At 33.5% G+C, this 20,053-nt stretch overlaps 4 protein-coding genes across 6 annotated transcripts; 2 read left to right on the forward strand and 2 right to left on the reverse strand.

Moving 5' to 3' along the window:
* Positions 1-373: 373 nt before the first annotated feature.
* Positions 374-6,228, reverse strand: LOC146956133 (Pentatricopeptide repeat (PPR) superfamily protein). The gene has a single exon (XM_085726641.1). It carries the CDS (start codon positions 3,253-3,255, stop codon positions 1,201-1,203), a length of 2,055 nt encoding a protein of 684 aa, XP_085582767.1. The 5' UTR covers positions 3,256-6,228; the 3' UTR covers positions 374-1,200.
* LOC146956134 (pathogenesis-related protein 1-like) lies at positions 4,574-5,515 on the forward strand. The gene has a single exon (XM_085726650.1). The coding sequence runs from the start codon at positions 4,677-4,679 to the stop codon at positions 5,316-5,318; it is 642 nt and encodes a 213-aa protein (XP_085582776.1). The 5' UTR covers positions 4,574-4,676; the 3' UTR covers positions 5,319-5,515.
* A 2,551-nt stretch (positions 6,229-8,779) lies between the features above and the next one.
* Positions 8,780-11,958, forward strand: LOC146956135 (uncharacterized). Its single transcript, XM_085726985.1, has 4 exons — positions 8,780-8,920; positions 9,166-9,341; positions 10,019-10,214; positions 11,524-11,958. Exons 1-4 carry the CDS (start codon positions 8,860-8,862, stop codon positions 11,733-11,735), a joined length of 645 nt encoding a protein of 214 aa, XP_085583111.1. The 5' UTR covers positions 8,780-8,859; the 3' UTR covers positions 11,736-11,958.
* Positions 11,959-12,123: 165 nt separating this feature from the next.
* Positions 12,124-15,106, reverse strand: LOC146956136 (zinc/iron-chelating domain protein). 3 transcript variants are annotated; one of them, XM_085726995.1, is made up of 5 exons: positions 14,649-15,106; positions 14,431-14,509; positions 14,237-14,324; positions 13,182-13,300; positions 12,124-12,583 (listed from the first exon to the last, which is right to left on the reverse strand). In XM_085726995.1, exons 1-4 carry the CDS (start codon positions 14,898-14,900, stop codon positions 13,207-13,209), a joined length of 513 nt encoding a protein of 170 aa, XP_085583121.1. In that variant the 5' UTR covers positions 14,901-15,106; the 3' UTR covers positions 12,124-12,583; positions 13,182-13,206. The 3 variants fall into 3 exon arrangements, with proteins under 3 accessions (XP_085583121.1, XP_085583119.1, XP_085583123.1); XM_085726993.1 differs by having other exon boundaries at positions 12,124-12,628; XM_085726997.1 differs by having other exon boundaries at positions 14,702-15,018.
* Positions 15,107-20,053: the final 4,947 nt, after the last annotated feature.

Consider the following 20,053-nt stretch of genomic DNA (forward strand, 5'->3'; position numbering starts at 1 on the left):
CCATGACTTCTGCTCATCATGGATTTTCTCACCCTTTATCATTTACATGCACACATGCTTATTTCATAATGCATCTAGTGTTTTCGTACCATTATTGCAAATTACTTCCTTGGTGTAAGTGAGGAAAGAATAATTTACTTTTAAGATGACGGGCATTCTAGAACAAAACATTAAAATATAAGGCCAAGTAGTCATTCATGTTGGGGAGAAGAACGACATTTGATGGCAAACCAAGTTATGATTAAAGGAAAATTTATTATAACTTAACAGATATCTGATGCTTTACTAACAAGAAAACTTTTTTCAAGACTGTAATGGATTAAAAATGTAAAAGGAAATCTGTAAAATTAATACATATAAAATCAACATGTAATTATGGACATAGAATAGATGTATCATATCAGTATGTAAATTTAATATGAAAATATATCATGCATAGATGCTCTCAAAAGAAAAAGTTAGACACAAGAGAAGCCCCACCAGTAAAATACTAAAAATATCAAACAAATATGCTTCTTGTATGATTTTTCAACTACTACAACAACTAGCTGTATCAAAATCAATGAACAATGCATTCCTTCCAATGTCTTACTTCACCAATTTGGTGATTTCTAAAAAAATATCCTATACGTGGAGCCATTCTCAATATAAATTATACCTTTTTGTTCCTGCTTTTCACAAAATAATAGTCACCGTCTCATCGTTCCACGCCGTATCAATCTCGATACCATAAAGTTGAAGGGAAAAAGAGGAAAAAAGATCTGAAATGTAGGGAACTGTTTAACCTCATGTATGATGCTGGTTTATCAATCTATTTCTATTAGAGCAAGTGTTTATCAATAGTCCATAAGTTATTAGTTCTGCAGGGCCACTTTTCTGCTGAACTGCAGAGTTGAGACACAGCCAACACTCGGAATCTATACCACATGATGGAATTTGAAGCCAATTTGTCAATAATCAAATCTTGACTGAACCAAAATCTAATATTAAAGCTTTATGACCGCAATGTGATTGTAGTTGAGGCCGCATCAAGATATCAACTGTATTTAACCACAAAATTTTGCAATCTTAAGGATCACGATCACAATGACAACTTAAAACCTTTTATACAAGTGCTTAGTTTCTGCATCTCGGAAGTTGAGTGTCCTTTTTTGTTCTGGCCGTATACAAGGGACGAGAGATTTATTTCAATGAAAATTATCACATCTCATAATCCAACTCTTCTTGCAAGATATATCCTTCTTCCCTCATCAAACCAAGCAACCCTTCCAGCAGTGCATAAATCTCATCAGACATTTCATTTGACATATCCTTGGCAATAAAGCATAATAACTTTCCACTAGTTTTAATCCAACTACTTCCCCGGATCTTCTGCAACCCAGTTTTTTCCATCTTTTCCCTAATCCTAAGAGCTTCTTCCCATCTCCCAGCACGTGAATACAAATTTGCCATAATTATGTAATTCCCTGTATGTTCAGGCTCAATCTCAAACAAATGATCACAGGCAAACTTCCCGATTTCAACGTTGCCATAAATAGAAGCTCCATTCAGCAGAGCGCCCCAAACTTTAGCAGTTGGCTTAAATGGCATCTTAGAAATGAACTTTGCCGCTTCTGAGAGCTTTCCAGCTCGACTAAGAACACCAACCATGCAGGCATAGTGCTCCACCACAGGTTGAATCCCATGTTTTGAAGGCATCGCATTGAAAACATCCCAAGCTTCATTCACCAGCCCGGAATGAGCACAAGCTGTCAACACAGAAGTCAATGTAACTGGGTCAGGCTGAAGTCCTCTATCTAACATCTGGTTATAGAGACCAAGTGCTAAACTAGCATCTCCATGAGAAGCATAAGCATATATAATTGAAGTCCAAATTATCAAGCTCGTACTTTGTGACTGATCAAAAACCCGCCTTGCCAAATGAATAAACCCTAACTTTGCATAAGTATCAAGAATGGCAGTTGCCACGTATATATTTTGGTCATAACTTCTTCTTATTGCATAACCATGCACCTCTTTCAGCCCTCGAAGGTTTGAGAAATACGAAAACAAAGGAATAATGCTAGAAAGTGTGACAACATTTGGCTTCAAATTCAAACCAAACCCCGGCATCTCTCTAACCAAATCCAAAGCTCGTTCAAACTGGTTATTCTGAACCATACCAGGAATCACATCATTCCAAGTACTCAATCCAGGGTTTTCTATTCCCTTTAAAACATCTAAAGCCTTATCGACAAACCCATTAATCATATACCCAGAAATAATCGACCTATAACTTACCTCATCTTTCTCACCCATTTCATCAAACAACTCACGAGCATAATCCAAACTTCCACATTTTGCATACATGGCAATTATAGCATTACAAAGAAACACATCAGTCTCAATTCCATCATCCTTCACAGAACGATGAACTTCCATTCCAAAAGAAAGATCCTTCGACTGACCACACGCTTGCATCACACTACCAATCGTAACAGCATTCGGCAGAATCCCTTTCCCTTCCAAACCCAACATCTTCAAATACAAACTCTTGCATTCTTCATAAAATCCACTCTGAGAATAACCACCAATCATAGCATTCCACGTCACAATATCTCTCTCCGTCATCTCATCAAACACCTTCCTCGCAATGTCTATCCTACCACACCTACAATAACATGTGACCAACGCGTTAAGAACGCAAACATCCGAGTAAAATCCGCGTAAAAGAGCAGAACAATGAATCTGCTTTGCTGATTTATAGCACACAGAAGAAGACAACGCTAACGTCTTCAAGATGCTAGTCATAGTAAAGTTATCAGGAGATACATTGTTGTCAGTGGAAGAAACAAACAACGCGAAGAGGCTAAGCGCATCATTGAAGAGGGATTTGGAAGTATAAGCAATGATCATGGCATTCCAGGAGAAGCTGTTTTTGTGAGGAATTCTGTCGAACACGTTGCGTGCATTTTGTATGAGATTGGATTTTGCATAGAATGTGATGAGTTTTGTGGCGATGAAATTGTCAGGTGTGATGGAGAATGGGAAGAAGCGAGCGTGGAGCTGCTTTCCCTGACGGATGAGACGGTGGTTGGTGCAGTGTTGGATTGCGGAGCCATAGGCGGTGATGTCGAGACCGCCGCCATGGGTTTTAAGGAGGTTTGTCTTGAGGGCTGATTGTGTTTGAAATTGATCGTTAAGCGCCAATGGGTTACGTATCCTTCTTCCTCCACCGTGTGCATTTCGTAATACAATTATCCTAGCGGGTTTCATAGTGTTAAAATCAAATATATATTGTTATTTTTTTAGAGGAAAACCAAAAATATATAATCATAATTCATCGAGCTTGGGCTAACGGGTTTGTGAGCCGCATAGAATGTAGAGCACCATAAGAGTTAGTTTTTTTCTTTTTCTATAAATAGTAGAATTAAACTATAAGCAGATTACTTCATTTCTGTTCTTTAAATTGTTGTTAGATAACATATTCGTCCGTAAGGGATAAATATTTTACTGATTGATTGATCGAATTATATATGTTACTCACTCAATATAATAATACCATTCTATTTACTTTTACTTGTTGTTTTTTCTACACTTCTACGTTTATGCGTTCTTCTTCTTATATTTTTTACAACTTCTATTCACCAACATGCGTTTTTTGCACTATAAGTATAAACTAAGACTTGTAACTTTATCAATTACACTCTTAAAGGATCTAACTTGAGTCTTGAATTAGTCATTAGGTTCATTTGTTATAATTTCACCTCAACACAAGTAAATTGATCAGAAATCAAGTTTTCATCAATTTGATTTTTATTAATATTTTGTTTCTACTCAGAAGATGATGATGAGAAAAATGTGCTAATTCTGAGTGCATTTTATATTGTATCCCACATACAATGTCATGTGTGTCCAAATAGAAGAGCACTTTTAGTTTTTTTTTATTACAAGATTAATTATTATTTTCATCATCTTCTTTTTGTATGAATCATGGATGTTGGAAATTAGGATATCTATCAATCTTATCGAACATTTTGAGAACCATACCATAGATAGATGCAAGCCTAAACATAAACTGAGCCGGATTGCCAAGCAACCATTCTAATGCAATCTATTAATGTTTAAGTTCTACTGTAAAAAAAATGTTTGGTAATTTAAAAACCAATCAAATTCAATCATATAATAGTCATAACGCACAAAAAAAATTCATATAATAGTCATATATAATAATAATAATCGAAATGGAACATATTACATCAAGAATTATCAATTGGGACGTATATGGTCTTTGCTTCTGATTTGTCTAAAAAAAAAGTCTTCCTTCTATTTCATTTTATATACCATCTGAAAAAACAAAAATTCAGATTTTGACTATAGATAGACCCCTGGCCTGTGGACATCCAAAAACCACGCTATTTTGTTCACAATGTAATTTTGCTGTCTAAAATATCCATTCAGCTGTGGGTTCGAATTTACCAAATTCCACACAGAACTGATCATATTAATTTTCATCCATGAAGTTAAAAATAGCAACATGAGGTGCAAGACCGTAAAAATACAGCTCAACAAAAAATTTGTTACATTTCTTGTTTAGAAAATGTAATTAACTAACAAATATAAAAAGCCATAACATTTTTCTTCCTCTTAATTCTAACCGGGGCTCTCGGACAACACGAGTCCCCAAGAATATCACAATGCATACATTCCCATTCTTCATTGTTCTTCTAATCTTCATCTTTTCCACCGTTGTCACCGCGACACAATCACAACAATCTTTGTCACCACCACCTCCACACGGCAAAAGTCACCACGGTCACCATGGTCACCACCGTCGCAATGCTGCAAAATTCTTTGGATACGTTAGGCCAAATCCCACGGCGTTTTTGCATAACCAAACCGAATTAATTAAGGAGTTCCTACACGCGCACAATTGGGTGAGAAGTGAATACAAATTACCGGCATTGAAGTGGGACGAAAATCTCGCAAGTTTCGCGAGAAAATATCTTATGGAACGTTATAACGATTGTAAATTGGTTCATTCTACTGCTAATTATGGTGAGAACATGTTTTGGGGAAAGAAGTTGCATTGGACACCTTCTGATGCGGTTTATTATTGGTACAAGGAGAAGACTTGGTATAGTTTCAATACCCTTAAGTGTGAGCCTCCACCAAAGATGTGTGAGCATTTTACGCAGATTGTGTGGAGGGATTCGACGCATGTTGGATGTGCCTTGCAGCATTGCAAGAACAACGGTACTGGCATGCTCATCGCGTGCGAGTATAATCCACCGGGTAATTTTGTCAATGAGAATCCTCTCGCTCATACAGCTAAGTAATCAATTCATGCATCTGGGCAATATGGATCATCTGGATCCTGTCAACAGCTTTATGGTACATCCGACTACAAGACGTTAAATTGATATAGGTGATTTTAATCTAACGTTATGCATACAGTTGTATCAAATTCATGACCCTATTTTACTTTTGTCTTGGCCTCTCTTGATATATAACTAATGAATAATTACATCACATATATGTATATGCTCCTTTATTCTTTATCTTCCTTTTTTATTTTGGAGCTTTATTAAAATTTCGTTAATTTTGGTTGTACTCCAGTTGCGCTGCCAAATTCTACATAATTTGTATGATTTGTTCAACATACAAGTTAATTAGTTATTTCAAAAAAAAAAAAAAAAAGTTAATTAGTTGAACCATGTAGAAGATTAGATAGATTTTCCCTTCTTTTATTTATTCTCTCTTTACTTAATTCGCGTTTTCTGCAATGGGATAGATATGTCCTTTTTTTTTTTAACAGCAAATATATTCAGCACTAGTCACACAAGAAGTGCAAAGCTAGGCGCAAAAAGAGACATACAATAAAGAGAAATGATATTTGTACGATCACTTTTTGACAACACGGTTCATAAAATAAGCACGGATACGCCTTAGGATGGTACAAAAACCAATTCCAAGAGAAAACTTTAATTTCCTCCACCACCTCATCCACCTCTTTAGTGACATTGTTGAACAACTTATCATTCCTAACTCTCCACAACACTCATATTGTCGCATGCCAAATAAGCCAAAAACCCCTTCGGATCTTCTTTCCTCTCAACTCCGCAAAACAGCACTCAAGATGAGAAAAAACATTATGGGTAGTAATAAAACTAATCCAACTCCAAATCAAAATCTTCGTCCACACCTCATTAGCCACAGAATAATGTACAAGCAAATGAGTGGTGGTTTCCTCCAACCCTTCACACCAAAGACAATTCTTACTCTCCATGAGGGGAATGATTTTCCGTTTCGCCAAATTTTGTTTTGTTGGAATCCGATCCCAAAGCTCCTTCCAAGACAAAGCCACCACCTTAGACGGCGTGTGACTCCTCCACACATGATCGAATCACCTTTTCCTCCTCCACCCCCATCTTGACTCCCCTTGAAGAATAACTTCAAACAATTTGTATGCGGACCGAACTGAGAAAGTACCTTCCTCTCCCACTTTCCAAACCCACGAATCCTCCAAATCCGACCACCCCACCGTAGCTATCACCCCAACCATGATTTATATATATGCTTATATGAAAATATTTATGTATCAATTCGAAGTGTTGAGAAAAGGATTACATTATTTAGAACAAAAAAAGCTCTAGAAAAAATGATTACATGATTTTAAATTGCAAATGCAGTATTCTTGTTGGTGGAACATTCATATTAAATGCTAGTCTAACTAATGAAAAATGTTAGTCATGCATTTTTATAAATCACCCACCGTTTCAGTTTACATATCTTTCTTTAGGAACAGTTTGCATTACTATACCTATAAAAACTTAGATATACTAAAGCACACAAAAAAAAGAAATTTAATGTAAGTCCATAACAATCAATCACTTAAATAGTTAATAAACTTCGGTTTAAGATGAAAACAGTAGCACAACTCGAGTTTGAATGCTGACTAACCTACCTCTAACTCATTTCGAATTATTAGGGCTCTCGTCAACCATATATTTAAGAAAACAACATATCTTTGTTAAATTCCGCAAGTTGTCTTCTCATCGATCTAATTTAATTTTTTTGTCTCCATGATTCTCTCTCCTCCTTATTTTTTCTCACCACTTCATCATTCATTGATACATAAAAACATACACGGGACAAATGTTTATCATTGATACATAAAAAGTTATGAGACAAGTAATTGTTATTGATAAATAAAGATACATAAAAAGTTATGAGACAAAGTAATTGTTATTGATAAATAAAGAAAAAACAAAAGATAACTTATGAGACAAGTAATTGTTATTGATAAATAAAGAAAAAACAAAAAATAACTTATAAAGAAAAAACAAAAGATAACTATTAGTATATTACCGATGAATATCCATATTTGACAAATATGAATATTTCTTTTAAAAAAAAAAAAATATGAATATTTGTTGAAGTGAGAAACAATCAAGCATATATTGTGATAGCTCTACATATATACTTAAATAAAATAATTTGAATTTAATTGCAATGCTTACATTGAATTTACCAACATTTATGTGTTGGAAGTGGAATTGAACTCATTTCTTTTAAGAAATGTTTCATATTTGAACCTAGAGACGGAGAAAACGTTGTTGACTGAGGAAATACCTCACTAAAAGTGATTATTAGTTAGATAATTCCTTGACAAAAGTCAGTGATTAACAAAGTCAGTAAATATTTTGCATTAGTAACATGGTTACTGTAAAATCTTGTACTAAACTTGTGTGAAAGAATAATTCTACAATAAGGAAATTAATGAATAAACTTATAGCATAAAATTGACGTTTATACTTTCTGAATTCTAGCATAAAAAGAAAATCATAAAAATTGTCGTCACCAGAACTTAGCATTCATAGACTTGGCATTTTCTCTATTTTCTCGCTCCGTTAATGAATAATTCATAGACTTGGGTCATCCCTTTGATGTAATATCATGTAATAAATGATATTACATGTTACATATCACGTTATTCTCTTCATTTTTTTTAAAAATATCAAATATATACTAAAATATAGACTTAGTTCTGTAAAGTATTTCCATCCAAAATCCAACTCGCAAACACATCATGAGGGCATGTTTAAAAGTTTAAGAGAGGATAGGAGGACTTTGAAACTAAAAAAAGAAAGAAAAAAGAACCAACTGAAAAGAATTGAAGGTTTTGAGAGGAGATAGTTTTGGAGATGTATTTTTATTCATAAAGAAAATTCCCAAATTTTGAGAACTTTTTCCTCCAGTTCTTATTATAAGAAACAATTGACTTTTTAAGTTTATTGTGTAAATGATGTATCTAGTCTATATTTATAACGAAATACATTAATTCTAGTATAGTGTAAATGATGTATCTGATCTCCAAATTTTGCGTTGAAGTAAGGCTTTGTCAACAACTGCAATTCTAGTATTGCATTATAAGATGCTCTTTTGGAGCAAATAAAACAGTAAAAACAAATAAAAATACATGAATCACAAAAAAACAAACATAAACAATATCTAGCATAAAAAAAAAATTATAAAAATTGACGACAATAGGGATGACAATACCACAATAGCATAAACAAATTATAAAAATTGACCACAAAGCCAATCAACTTAATCCTATGCATTCTAGAAAGTCGTGATGGTAGTTGATTATGAAGTCAATGGAAGTTATTGGCGGCAAAGTTATTGAATTAGCAGCGATCAGGTGCGTAATGCACACGTATCGTAGACTAGACTCCCCACCCAACAAACCAATCACGCGCGGCCACGTCAAGTCTTCCACTCTTCCTTCAAACTAACAACATTTTGAAATAAAGGAATTCTTCAACTTCCATTTCCTTTCATTGCTCATCCTCTCTCTCTCTCTCTCTCACTCCAATGTCTGCGTCCAATTCTAGAATCTCTCTTGCACTTTTCGTTTTCTTCGCCAACTTTCCAGGTATAACTAACTTCTTCTCTTTAATTTTTCATTCATCTTTATTTATAATTCGTTGATCGCGCAGATACACACACATGCATCATACACAATGCGGATATTGACACGTAATAATTTGAGAAAATGACATAATTCAATGTGCGTGTTAGTGTCGTCTCAAGTGTCGGTGCTCCAGAGGTTTATAATCCATGTGTATTTGTTGTGTAAATGTTGTTGATTGCATTTGCATTTGCATTTGAATTGTGCAGGGTTGATGTTATGTGCAGTTGTGTCGTTGAGTTCAATTGAGATCTTCGAAAAGCACGAGTGGCTAAAAGTGACTACAACTGTGTATTTCCTTTGTGAAGGGGAGAACAAAAACGTGTTTGAAGATGTTAAGAGAGCTCGTTTTGTTTATGCTTACAATGGTCAACAATCTTGGCAGGTTAGATTCTATCATGCTTTATAAAATTAAGGTAAAATTGATTTTGTGTCCATTCTGAGGTAGTTCATTAGAAATTAGTTAATCAATCAAGTAATACACGTGTTTTAGTCTTTCTGTTTACACTTTCAAATTTGGTTGTATATTCTTAGAGCAAGGGTGTCTTTGGATTGGCTTATGTAAGTTTATCTACCGACATAAATACATGTGAGACTGCTTTGGATAGCTTTTGGAAACAACTTATGATATATATGAAAACAACTTATAGCTTATATGAAAATAGGTTGACTTTAATTTTTCTATTGTTATAGAAATAACTTAGACATAAGTAATCCTAAAAAAGAAATACATAAGTACTTATATGATAAGCGCTTAATTAAGTTGTTTGTCCAAACAATAAGTGTATCATTCACATAATAATTGAAAGTAATGTGTATATTTACAAGCAGCCATTCGAGTAACTGCTATCTTCCACACATGAACTTTGAGTAATTTGCTTACACTACAAGAAAACTTTGTTTTATCAACCAAAATTTCCCAGGAACAGGTGGCTCCTCGGAAAAAAAAAAGTGTATTTGTGACAGTGTTTTTTCAGTGTTTTCAATCTTCATCATGTTTGGGTTGCATATTGCATGTGTTACTTTTTGAGCAATTACTGAGGTTTTGCTCTGTGCTTCCAGGTTTTAAGTAACTTCTCAAGTAAAAAATGCAAGCGGTGTGGACTATATGAGGAAAACAGTATTACTTCAGACGATGCTTTTGACGAGTGGGAGTTTTGTCCTTCTGATTTTACTGCACCCCGTGGTGAATATGTTAGGTTCAAGGAAAAGGAATTCAATGCTACTTTTCTGTGTCCAGATTGCTTATCTTTTGGTGGTGAGTATCTTACAACTTTTGCTTTGTAGATTCTTTATTTCCACCATGAATATTCTTTATTGCTTCATGATGCTATTTGACCAATGAATACATCATCTAGATATTTGGAAAAGGGTACGTACTTGTGACCCAGTTGATGCCATTGCAAAAGTTGTTTACTTATTCAAAAGTATGTGATTTCAATTTTGATGAATGATTCTCTCAATCTCTAGTTCTGGTGAGATTATGTCAACACATAAGCAAGAAACTTCAATTCGACTACCCAATTTTGTTCAATGATTCTCTCATTCTCTAGCTAGCTCTAGCCTCTTTTGCATTTATGTCAACAAATAAGCAAGCAACTTCAATTCACTTGAGTTAAAGTTGATCACCGTGAATAACTTGGGTATTCAAATTAAATTAGCAGATGAGTTGCTTAAGTTCATTAGACTTTTAAGGTTCTAATAATGATAGAGAGAAAAAAAATGGTGAAGCAAATTACTCTTGCGGTCTTGCCATCTCCTATATTGTGTTTTCTTTGTAATCATCCCCTGTATAAATAAACGTCTTAACAAATTTGTTATTAGCTCATTTGATTTATAGCTGATTTGAAAATTAACCGTGGTACCCAACCATTTGAATTGAAGGTTTAGTAGTTACACTAGATTAATGCATTTCCCCTTGTGCTTCACATATTCTTTAGTATCAGGGAACACAAAAGTTGGTACAACATTTGACTACAATACATCCATGATTTAACTAGTGACTAATTGGATTTAGCTCCTCTTAACTGAGTCCACTTTAGAGGATAAAAAATGAACTTATGACAGTTGGTTGGAAAAATAGTGTATTGAACTATGAAGTTGTTAACATCTACCTGGTACTCCTGACTTTAGAGGAGTCAACTCCAGTCTACTTAAACAAATTGAGTGGGTCTAACACCATTTTAGATTAAATTGTAGGGATTTTTATTATAAATACAGGTACTTTTTTCCTTCATTTTTTTATGGAAGAAAAGGTAAGTTGCTCAAAAGAATTTATACTTTTGCTAGATGGAGGAATATTGTATTGATTAAAGAGAAGGCACATAAGGTTTTTTAAATTATTTTTCATTCTTGTATGCTTCACTGTTTTATACTGGTAGTAGGTACGCTAGAAATAGTTAGTTCCACTTTGTTGCATTTCGTAGCAAGCCTTAGAAGACTTTTATTTAAGTTATTTTAATGTCATCAATTTTATGGTAAATCAAGGAGGACTGTTGATGCTCCTTTGCAAGGTAATCTTTATAATATTTTATATCAACAAAACTGATTGTATTCCTGCTCTGCAGCTTCCAGCTCTTCTGATAAACGCGGAAAGCACATTGCAATTCTGGTTTTTCTTGGTGCTTTGGCCGCAATCGTACTGATTCTTGGAGTATTTGGTGCATATAAGTTCTGGCTGAAGAAAAGAAAAGAAGAGGACCAAGCTCAGTTTTTGAAGTTATTTGAAGATGGAGATGACATTGAAGATGAGCTTGGCCTTGGTGGTGCGATAATATGATGAAAGTAAACAAAATAGGCCTTGTATAGAGTAAGGTTAACCACAAAATTTTGTTTATGCAAAGGGATGAAAAGAAAAAAAAAATCTTCTAGTTAAACATGTAACTATCCCAATCTATAAATCTGTATATAAAAAATAGGGTTATGTAGCACTTTAAAGGTTTTTGCTCAACAATCCAATAGAAACAAATAAGCAAGATATAAATGAAAGTCACGGATAGCATCAATTTTATTGGCATTATGATTTTGAGGACACTATAGTCGCCTAGTCGGTGTTCGTGTTTCCGGCAATTCGTGTTTAGACCCTGGTTGTCGCTACGTAAAAGAAGATAGTAACTACTGCAAACTGTAGTGCATCAACGTAATAATAATCATAATCATAACAAAGATAGTAACATGAACTCTTCATTAGAATACACGAGGGCACCATTCATTTAGTTTGTACAGGGCACTAAAAATCTTAAAACCAACCCTGAGTAGAATAATGAAATTAGCCTATTCAAATCGGTTCATACTTATATTTTATGAACAACTGTCCATCTAATATTACATTTCCAAGTGATCAAAATTTAGCCATCACTGCAGTAGGGTGAGGATTTGAATTGTGAACCAGCAGCTTCTTTGTAATTATGCCGCCAGAGGAGAAGCAAAAACCTGGCACGCCACCCCACAGCAACGATATCTAATTTGGAATGGAAATTGGTGGTCTAAGAATACCACCAACAACGTGGTTGTGCTTCAATAACAGTAGAGTGCTTGAAAGGCTTCAACATATGCATTGTGTGGATAATTCCTTCCATCAAGTACCACACATAACCCACGTCCCACATTCAGTCAAGATATTGGTATCTGGAAGAATTTAAAGGAATGACTTCTATTAGTGGCCAACAAGTTCTGCAGAAAGTTACTTCCATGTATCAATATTTTTCGAAGTGTAGAGTTCACTTTGAAGAGTAAGGTTAAGCACATGGTCAAAAGGAGATTACTTACAGACTAGCTCAGAACTCATAATTTTCTCATTAATGTTTACAACTTTCACTTAACTATCTAAAGTTCTATCAAGGACCCAAACTCGTGTGATCTACATGCCATAGCACTTATTTTAACAATAATTTCTTATTAGATGCATTTTAATCATCATTAAGTTTTTGTTTTTTTGGGTAGTGTTTAACTCATATGAATCCTTCACTTAGCCCAAAATAAGATATGGGAAATCTAACTAGTTATATTTTCAATGAACAATAAATTCCAATAGAAGAACAGGCAATGATAATTCATTAGTTTATTACTACCTATCAAATATAGCTATTTTTTAAGTGCTGTTAGCTTCTACTTTCTAGATTCATGCAGAAGTTATGTCAGTTCAAAAAATTGTAGATATTTAGAACTTATAAACAAGAAAACTCTAACCAACATTATGGTAAACAAAAAAGACAAGAAAACTGACCTTGATCAATAAAGAGTTCAACACTCTAACTAGAAGAAGAACTCCTAATTGACTCGTCAAAATTATGAAGTTCCTTTGAATTGGAACCATAAATTGCCTTAATTGAGTCCCTGCAGAAACTACAAGGGAAAAAAACAAAGAAATTGGATAAGAAACACACACTTTGGGTGTCTTAGGATAAACTGAATAAAAGACAATATGAAAAGTTAGAGAATAATAACAAAATTCAAAACATGATTTCTGCTTTAGAAAAATTCATAATATAAGTGTGCTAGCCTTGGAACTTGGCAGTAACAGTATAAGCAATCATTCTTTGTTGTTGTAAGGTAAGGAATCATGGTTGATACCTCATGCTCAAACACCTCATGGCCACTTCAAGGAAGATGTGGCCATTTCTTAAGAAATTTGTTAACTTATAACGTGAACCATACTATGCCAGGTCATAATGAATCCATTAGGCCACTAGCATGATTTGTTAAGCTTATTGTCCACCACTATCCTTCAAAGCATATAGAGGCAAAAACTAACAATTGTTTACTTCATTGTATCTATCTATCATATCACTAACTTTGCATCCTAACATAGAGATACTCTATGCCTCAAAAGCTTGATGACAGAACCTCCTCATAAACAAAAGAAACCACAGAGTAAGGTTCTTCAATAAAATTCTGACACATAGCTGCACCGAATGCAAATTGAAGTAAAGAGGTAGAATCTCAAAATGCTAACCCTATTTAAATGCTGCTTCAAATCGAAAGCCCGAAATTGTTCCAATTTCATGAAATACATAAAAGTCAAAGGATAATTAACCCTCATTATACTAACAAGTGGACAATGGGATTGATCCCTGGATTAGTCGGTTCTTGGACCAGATATCGAGTTTTAAAGAAAAAACATAGGCCACTAGCATATCAGTATTACATACCACCAAAGTAATTATCTTTCATTTAAAATAAAAAGAAAATCATTTCAACTAAATAAACTACTTCATAATCTGATTCTCCATAAACGAAAGTAAAAGAAATTAATTTGAAAAGTGAGTGAGAAAGGTGAACCTGCATGCCTCCTTATTGAAATTCTTCTGTTTAACTCCAAACAAAGATTCAAACACCTCAGGCTCCGCACGGCAAAAATACGGACGCTCTGAAAAAGAACAAAAAAACATACAAGTTAAACTCCAAAGCTAACATTCCCATAAGAAATCATAACATTCAAAACTTTAGAGTGATGGTGTGGTGTGGGCACTGACCAGAGTAAATGGAACATTTTCTGCTACTCTTTTCATAATGTATACACCATCCATCTGGTCCTATTAAGCTATTGTAGAGCTGAAATTCAATTCATTGCCACATAATCAAAGCATAAATAAAACAATAAACCAGTGTAAAAAGACAAATACTAATAGTAATCATCATTATCATTATAATACACACTAAATAAAAACATAGAAAACATAGGAAAATGGACCTCAACATCTGAAGGATCGGTAAAAATTTCTTCAGGAGATGGATAAGAAGGACCTTTTTGAAGCTTACAACAAGCACCACAACCTTGCACGCAATGCCACGACAATTCCTTCTTCTCGCCGCTGAAACCTGCATTGTTTTGCCTTTGTTTTCTGTCAGTTTTGACCGTAGTTGTATGTGGACGACGCGCCGCTGAACATGTGACCAATGATAATGGCGGCAGCACCAGAGTGGTGGTGGTGAGAGATATCATAAGGTAGTAAAATCTAATGGAGTGTGGAAGGTTTTTGTAGAGGAATTCTCAAAATCTAATTGTGTTCTTCTTTGCCTTGATGGCAGGTTTCCACCGTCTCAAAATCAGGATTTATCTTATCCATATTCTCTTCTAAGCATTGCGAAGGAGTAGTAAAATGCAGAGTGTTACGGTTGGGTTTGGTTCGGTTTCGAGGATCATAAGATAAAAATGTACTTTGGTTTGATTCGATTGACTTATAGAATACAATTTGAACCAAATCAAACCGAGTCAATGCGGTTTGGGTTGGATCAGTTGATGCGGTTTTTTCAAGACAATGCAATTTTTTGTTTGCGACGTTAAAATCAAATTAAAAACGTGGACAAAAAGTAATATTATTTTGTAAGAAATTCAAAAAACTAAGATTTTATCATTCTTTAAAAGTTTAAGTAGCACATAAATAAATTTTTGAAATAAAAAACAAAGAATAAACTTAACATGAGAAAATAAATGTCATTTTATAAAAAAAAAATCATTGAGTTTATTTGGGTATTGGTCTAGGTAACATATGTTTAATTGGTGTTTTTCTTATGTTGCGGTTTGGTTTGAATTAATTCGGTTGGTAAGATAAAAAAAACCGCAAACTAAACCAACCATGCGGTTGAGTAAGAAAATGTTTTGAATCCATCTGAACCAAATACAGTTTTTTGCGATTTCGATTTTGATTGGTTCGATTTGCAGTTTTTCTATTGGATTAGTTTGGTTTTGAACACCCCTAGTAAAATGCATGCAAAATTACTCTATCGTTTTTAACTTAATTTCAGTTAACAATTCTGTTTGTTTTATTTTATGTTTTCATGTCATTTTTATCCTTTTGATTAATTTGTCTATGATTGTCGAGATTCAAATATATGATTTTATTTAGATATGCGTTCTTAGTGTTTAAATATATGTTTTTTTATTCATGTTTCATATGAATTTTAGATTTAATGTTTAAAAAATTAATATTCAAACATATCCAGAGAATAAAAATGACGTGAAAAAAAAGATAAAAGACGAAATTGTTATTTAAAATTAAGTTAAATAACGATAAGTATAATTTTGCTTAAAATTTATTTGAATCCTCTAGTTCTCTTTTCTCTCTTTTAACTCTTTATCACTCTCTTAATTTTACTTTCTTCTACTATGTATACTATTAAAAAAAAAACAATCTCCAACAAAATTTCACAATAAATCTCGGTTAAACTCGTGATTTTTTTAGTTCTACGGGTCTAATGGTCATTTTGCAAGTGAAAAAGTCATTTTTTTTTTATGGTATAGATATAGAAAATCACTATACTCTCATTTCTTATTTCTTATGCCATAAATATGGGAAAACAAATTTTTCTACTCTTTTATGTCATACATGTAGGAAAACGGTTTATTTTCATGTTTATTCTCAATATTAATATCTCAACAAACTTCATATCTTAATTTGATCTTACCCACTAAATATTATATTTAAGTGTTTATTTAATATTTTATGTGGCAAAAATATATTTTTTTTAGGAAAGTAGCACAAATATCTAAATAAACTACTTATTATATTTAAAAATATTATAATTTTGCTTTAAGATATTTCTTCAATAAATTTAATTAATTAGTCATAATTCAAATTTAAATAGTATTATATATTTATTTTTATTTTTATGTATGCGCGTTGGCCTGTCTCCTTAATTAAGGAAGTGAAAAGATAGATAAGCAATTTTGTTTGGAGTGGTGATGTGGAAAAAAGAAAACTTGTCAGAATCTCTTAGAAAAAAGTGTGTAGGCATCTATCTCAAGGAGGCTTGAAATTTAATATCTTTCAAAGACTTGAATGCTTCAACTAGTCTTAATCTCTTATGGAAGCTTTCGCAATCAGAAGATGACTAGGCTATTTTGTTAAGGCTAGAGTTTTTAGAAACAGAAAGCCTATTCAACATCAAGTATACTCATCAATATGGAGCAGTGTCAATGAAGAATTTTCTGTTAATGATAATTCAGCTTGGTTGCTTGGAAATGATCAAGACATTAGCTTTTGGAATGACAACTGGTGTGGAGCTCCTTTGTCTTTGGTTCTCAATATCCCCTTCATTATCAGTTATACTCTAACATCAAAGGTTTTTGATTTTATAGTCAATGGTCAATGGTTTATTCCAGAAATCTTGTCTCAGATGTTCCCTAATTTGAGCTTACTTGTTCAACAGGTTACTGTGGAGTCATACTACTCGTGGTGACTTGGAGCTTAAGAATGCTTATGATTTCAAACTACAGTCTCAAATAAATCTAAGTTGGGCTAAGACCATATGGATTCCAGACATTCCCCCATCCAGATAAATCTTTATCTTGAGACTTATGAATGATAAAATTCCTACTGATGAAAAGTTAATGGAGATAGGTTGTCATATGCCTTCAATTTGCAATATTTGCCTCACAAGTTTTGGGACAACCTATCATCTGGTTTTTACTTGCTCTTATGCAGTGAGACTTTGGTCTTGGCTTGCATCTTCCCTTAATCTTTCTATTCAGCTTAGCTCTTTGGGTGATATTTAGAATCTTTGTAATAGAGCCTGGTCTCTCCAATGTAAGGTTATCATAACACCTGCTTTAGTAAATCTTCTCAATGGTATCTGGTTTGCTAGAAATGACGCAAGATTTAACAACAAAATAACTAATTGGAAGTCTGAAATCTCATCTATCATTACCAATACTTCCCTGTCAGGTAATAACACAAAAAAAGCTTCAAACAGTTCTTTTAGAGACTTTACTATTTTGAAGATTTTCAAAGTGAATATCCATCATCCTAAGTCTCCTTCTATCACTGAGATCATCTGACAGCCTCCAGTTCATAACTGGATCAAATGTAACACAGATGGAGCCTCTTCTGGCAATCCAGGTAACTCTTCTTGTGGTGGCATTTTCAGAGACAATGAGGGGATATGCTTAGGTTGTTTCTCTAATCCATTGGAAATTGGCACATCTTATCATGCAGATATTAGAGGTCTTTTGAGGGCTATTGAGCTTGCTCGTGAAAAAGGATGGATCAATCTTCGGATTGAGATTGATTCCAGTTTAGTGGTTCAAGCATTTAAGTGTAAAAAGGAAAATTCTTGGCAAGTAAGAAACAGATGGAACAATGCTCAGAGTACTATTAGGAACATGATCTGTACCAAATGAAATATCTGAAATGATCAACAACCATGAAATTACCATAAATCCTCCTAAAAACGTCAATTGAAATATGATATATCATCAATTTTTAATTCAAAAGTTTGAAAGATGGACCAAAACTAGATGATTTTAAAATCGATTTCTTGAGTGAGTGAAATAAGAAGATAAAAAATGTATCAAGCATAATTTTTTTAATTGATTAAAACACGTAATTTATTCTCTCTTTAAATTTCTTCAATCATTGTTCTAAATATTGGACCAGACATCGACTCGGCAAGGTTATGGATTACTGGTTGAACCGCATCGTTAAACAAGATTAAATCCGATAACTCGGTTGTATAGACCGGTAACCGAAATAAAATTATATAGGTATTGAACTAAATTGACCGGATGACTCAGTCTAAAAAAATCTATAAAACATTCATGAAACCTACAATATTTTTTTTGACAGTAAAAACCTACAATATGTTAAAAATTATTACATAAATTAATGTGGTTTCACAAGTTTATTAATCAAATTCACATTTATTTATCACATATTGTGAATCAAATAAATAAAAAAATCCATAAATAAAGAAAATTTTAAATATATTGAAGGAGTCATAAAGGTAATTTATTTGTGCACATCTTTGAACGAGTCACACTCAATCACTCACACCATTAAATTTCCACTGAGTGTATGTGAATGCATTTGTCGCTCATTATTGAAGAACCATAAAGGACTATGAGCGGTTGGTTTGAATTGCAAGTGGTGAAAGATGTTTGTTCGATGCCAAAGAGGTGGGAGTGTAAAATCTCCATCGAAAAAAATACCATTTTCATTTTAAAGGAAATAAAGGGTAAATGCCGGTTGAATTCTCAAGATTTTCTTCTTCTATTTTTTTTCTTATTCTTTTTTCAGTTATTTTTTCTGAAAAGGACAATATTGACCCGCTCGGTTAAGAGAAATCTCCGGTTCATCGGTTTCGACCGGTTCACACCGCTTTGATAACATGATCGATTTTTTGTTTGACTCCACCCGATTACCCCTTTGGTTTCTGGTCTGATTGGCCGATCTAGTCTAATTTTTAAAACATTGTCTTCCATCGATTTTTCCTTGTTATTATCATCATCAATAATTAATTGGAAAAAAATTATCATTAATAGTCATTCAATTAATTTTTTTGTTTGTAATAAATTACAATTCAATTACAACAATGTGGGAAGAATGAGCAACTAAAGTATCAAATAAACTATTTGATCAATCTCCCTGCATCATTTCCACACACTCTTCTTACAATCCAACAAGCATTTGATTGCTTGTCACTATATCATTAACGAATTATTTTCAATTTTATATTTAATTAATTACTCTTTCAAGTTATTTTCAAACAAACAGTAATAGCTTTTACATCATCTCAAACATTATAGTAGCCTTTGCATCTCATACGTGCATACAGTATTAGCTTTTACATATCTCAAACATTACAGTAGCCTTTGTCTAGATTAAAAAAAAATGACTAAGCTCAAACCCTCCTGTGCTGGCTGATCCCTCATGGTAGCAGCAGCAGCAGGTATCTCTGCATTGTAAACTTGTCAAATTAGATTGTGATGTTTTTGAGTATGAATATCTAAAATCTGGATGATTCGGTTAACAATGATAAAAATACAATATATTGAGCACATTTAACATACCTAATTGGAAAGACCAAATCCAATTTTGGCATCCTTTTTGTCGATGTCGTACTCGCCCATAAGCCTGTAAGTCACGCCTTTGTATTCTTTACCAATTTCTCCTCCGATTTTTGGTAGTCTAGTTGTAAAAACTCCCTCCTCCTCAGCAGGTTGTATGGTTCCTGTTATGTTGGCCCCTAACTTGTAACCTTTATAATCCTCAATTTGCATGCCTAAAGTTATTTTTGTCTCCCTTACTGAATCTGGAAACTTGTGGATAGCTGATAAGTGCTCAAAAGTAACATATTTTATGTGTTAATCTAGGCAAT

This window comes from Medicago sativa, chromosome 1, assembly GCF_051527215.1.
Source record: "Medicago sativa cultivar Bolivia chromosome 1, Bolivia_mono, whole genome shotgun sequence".
NCBI classification, from domain to species: Eukaryota; Viridiplantae; Streptophyta; class Magnoliopsida; order Fabales; family Fabaceae; genus Medicago; species Medicago sativa.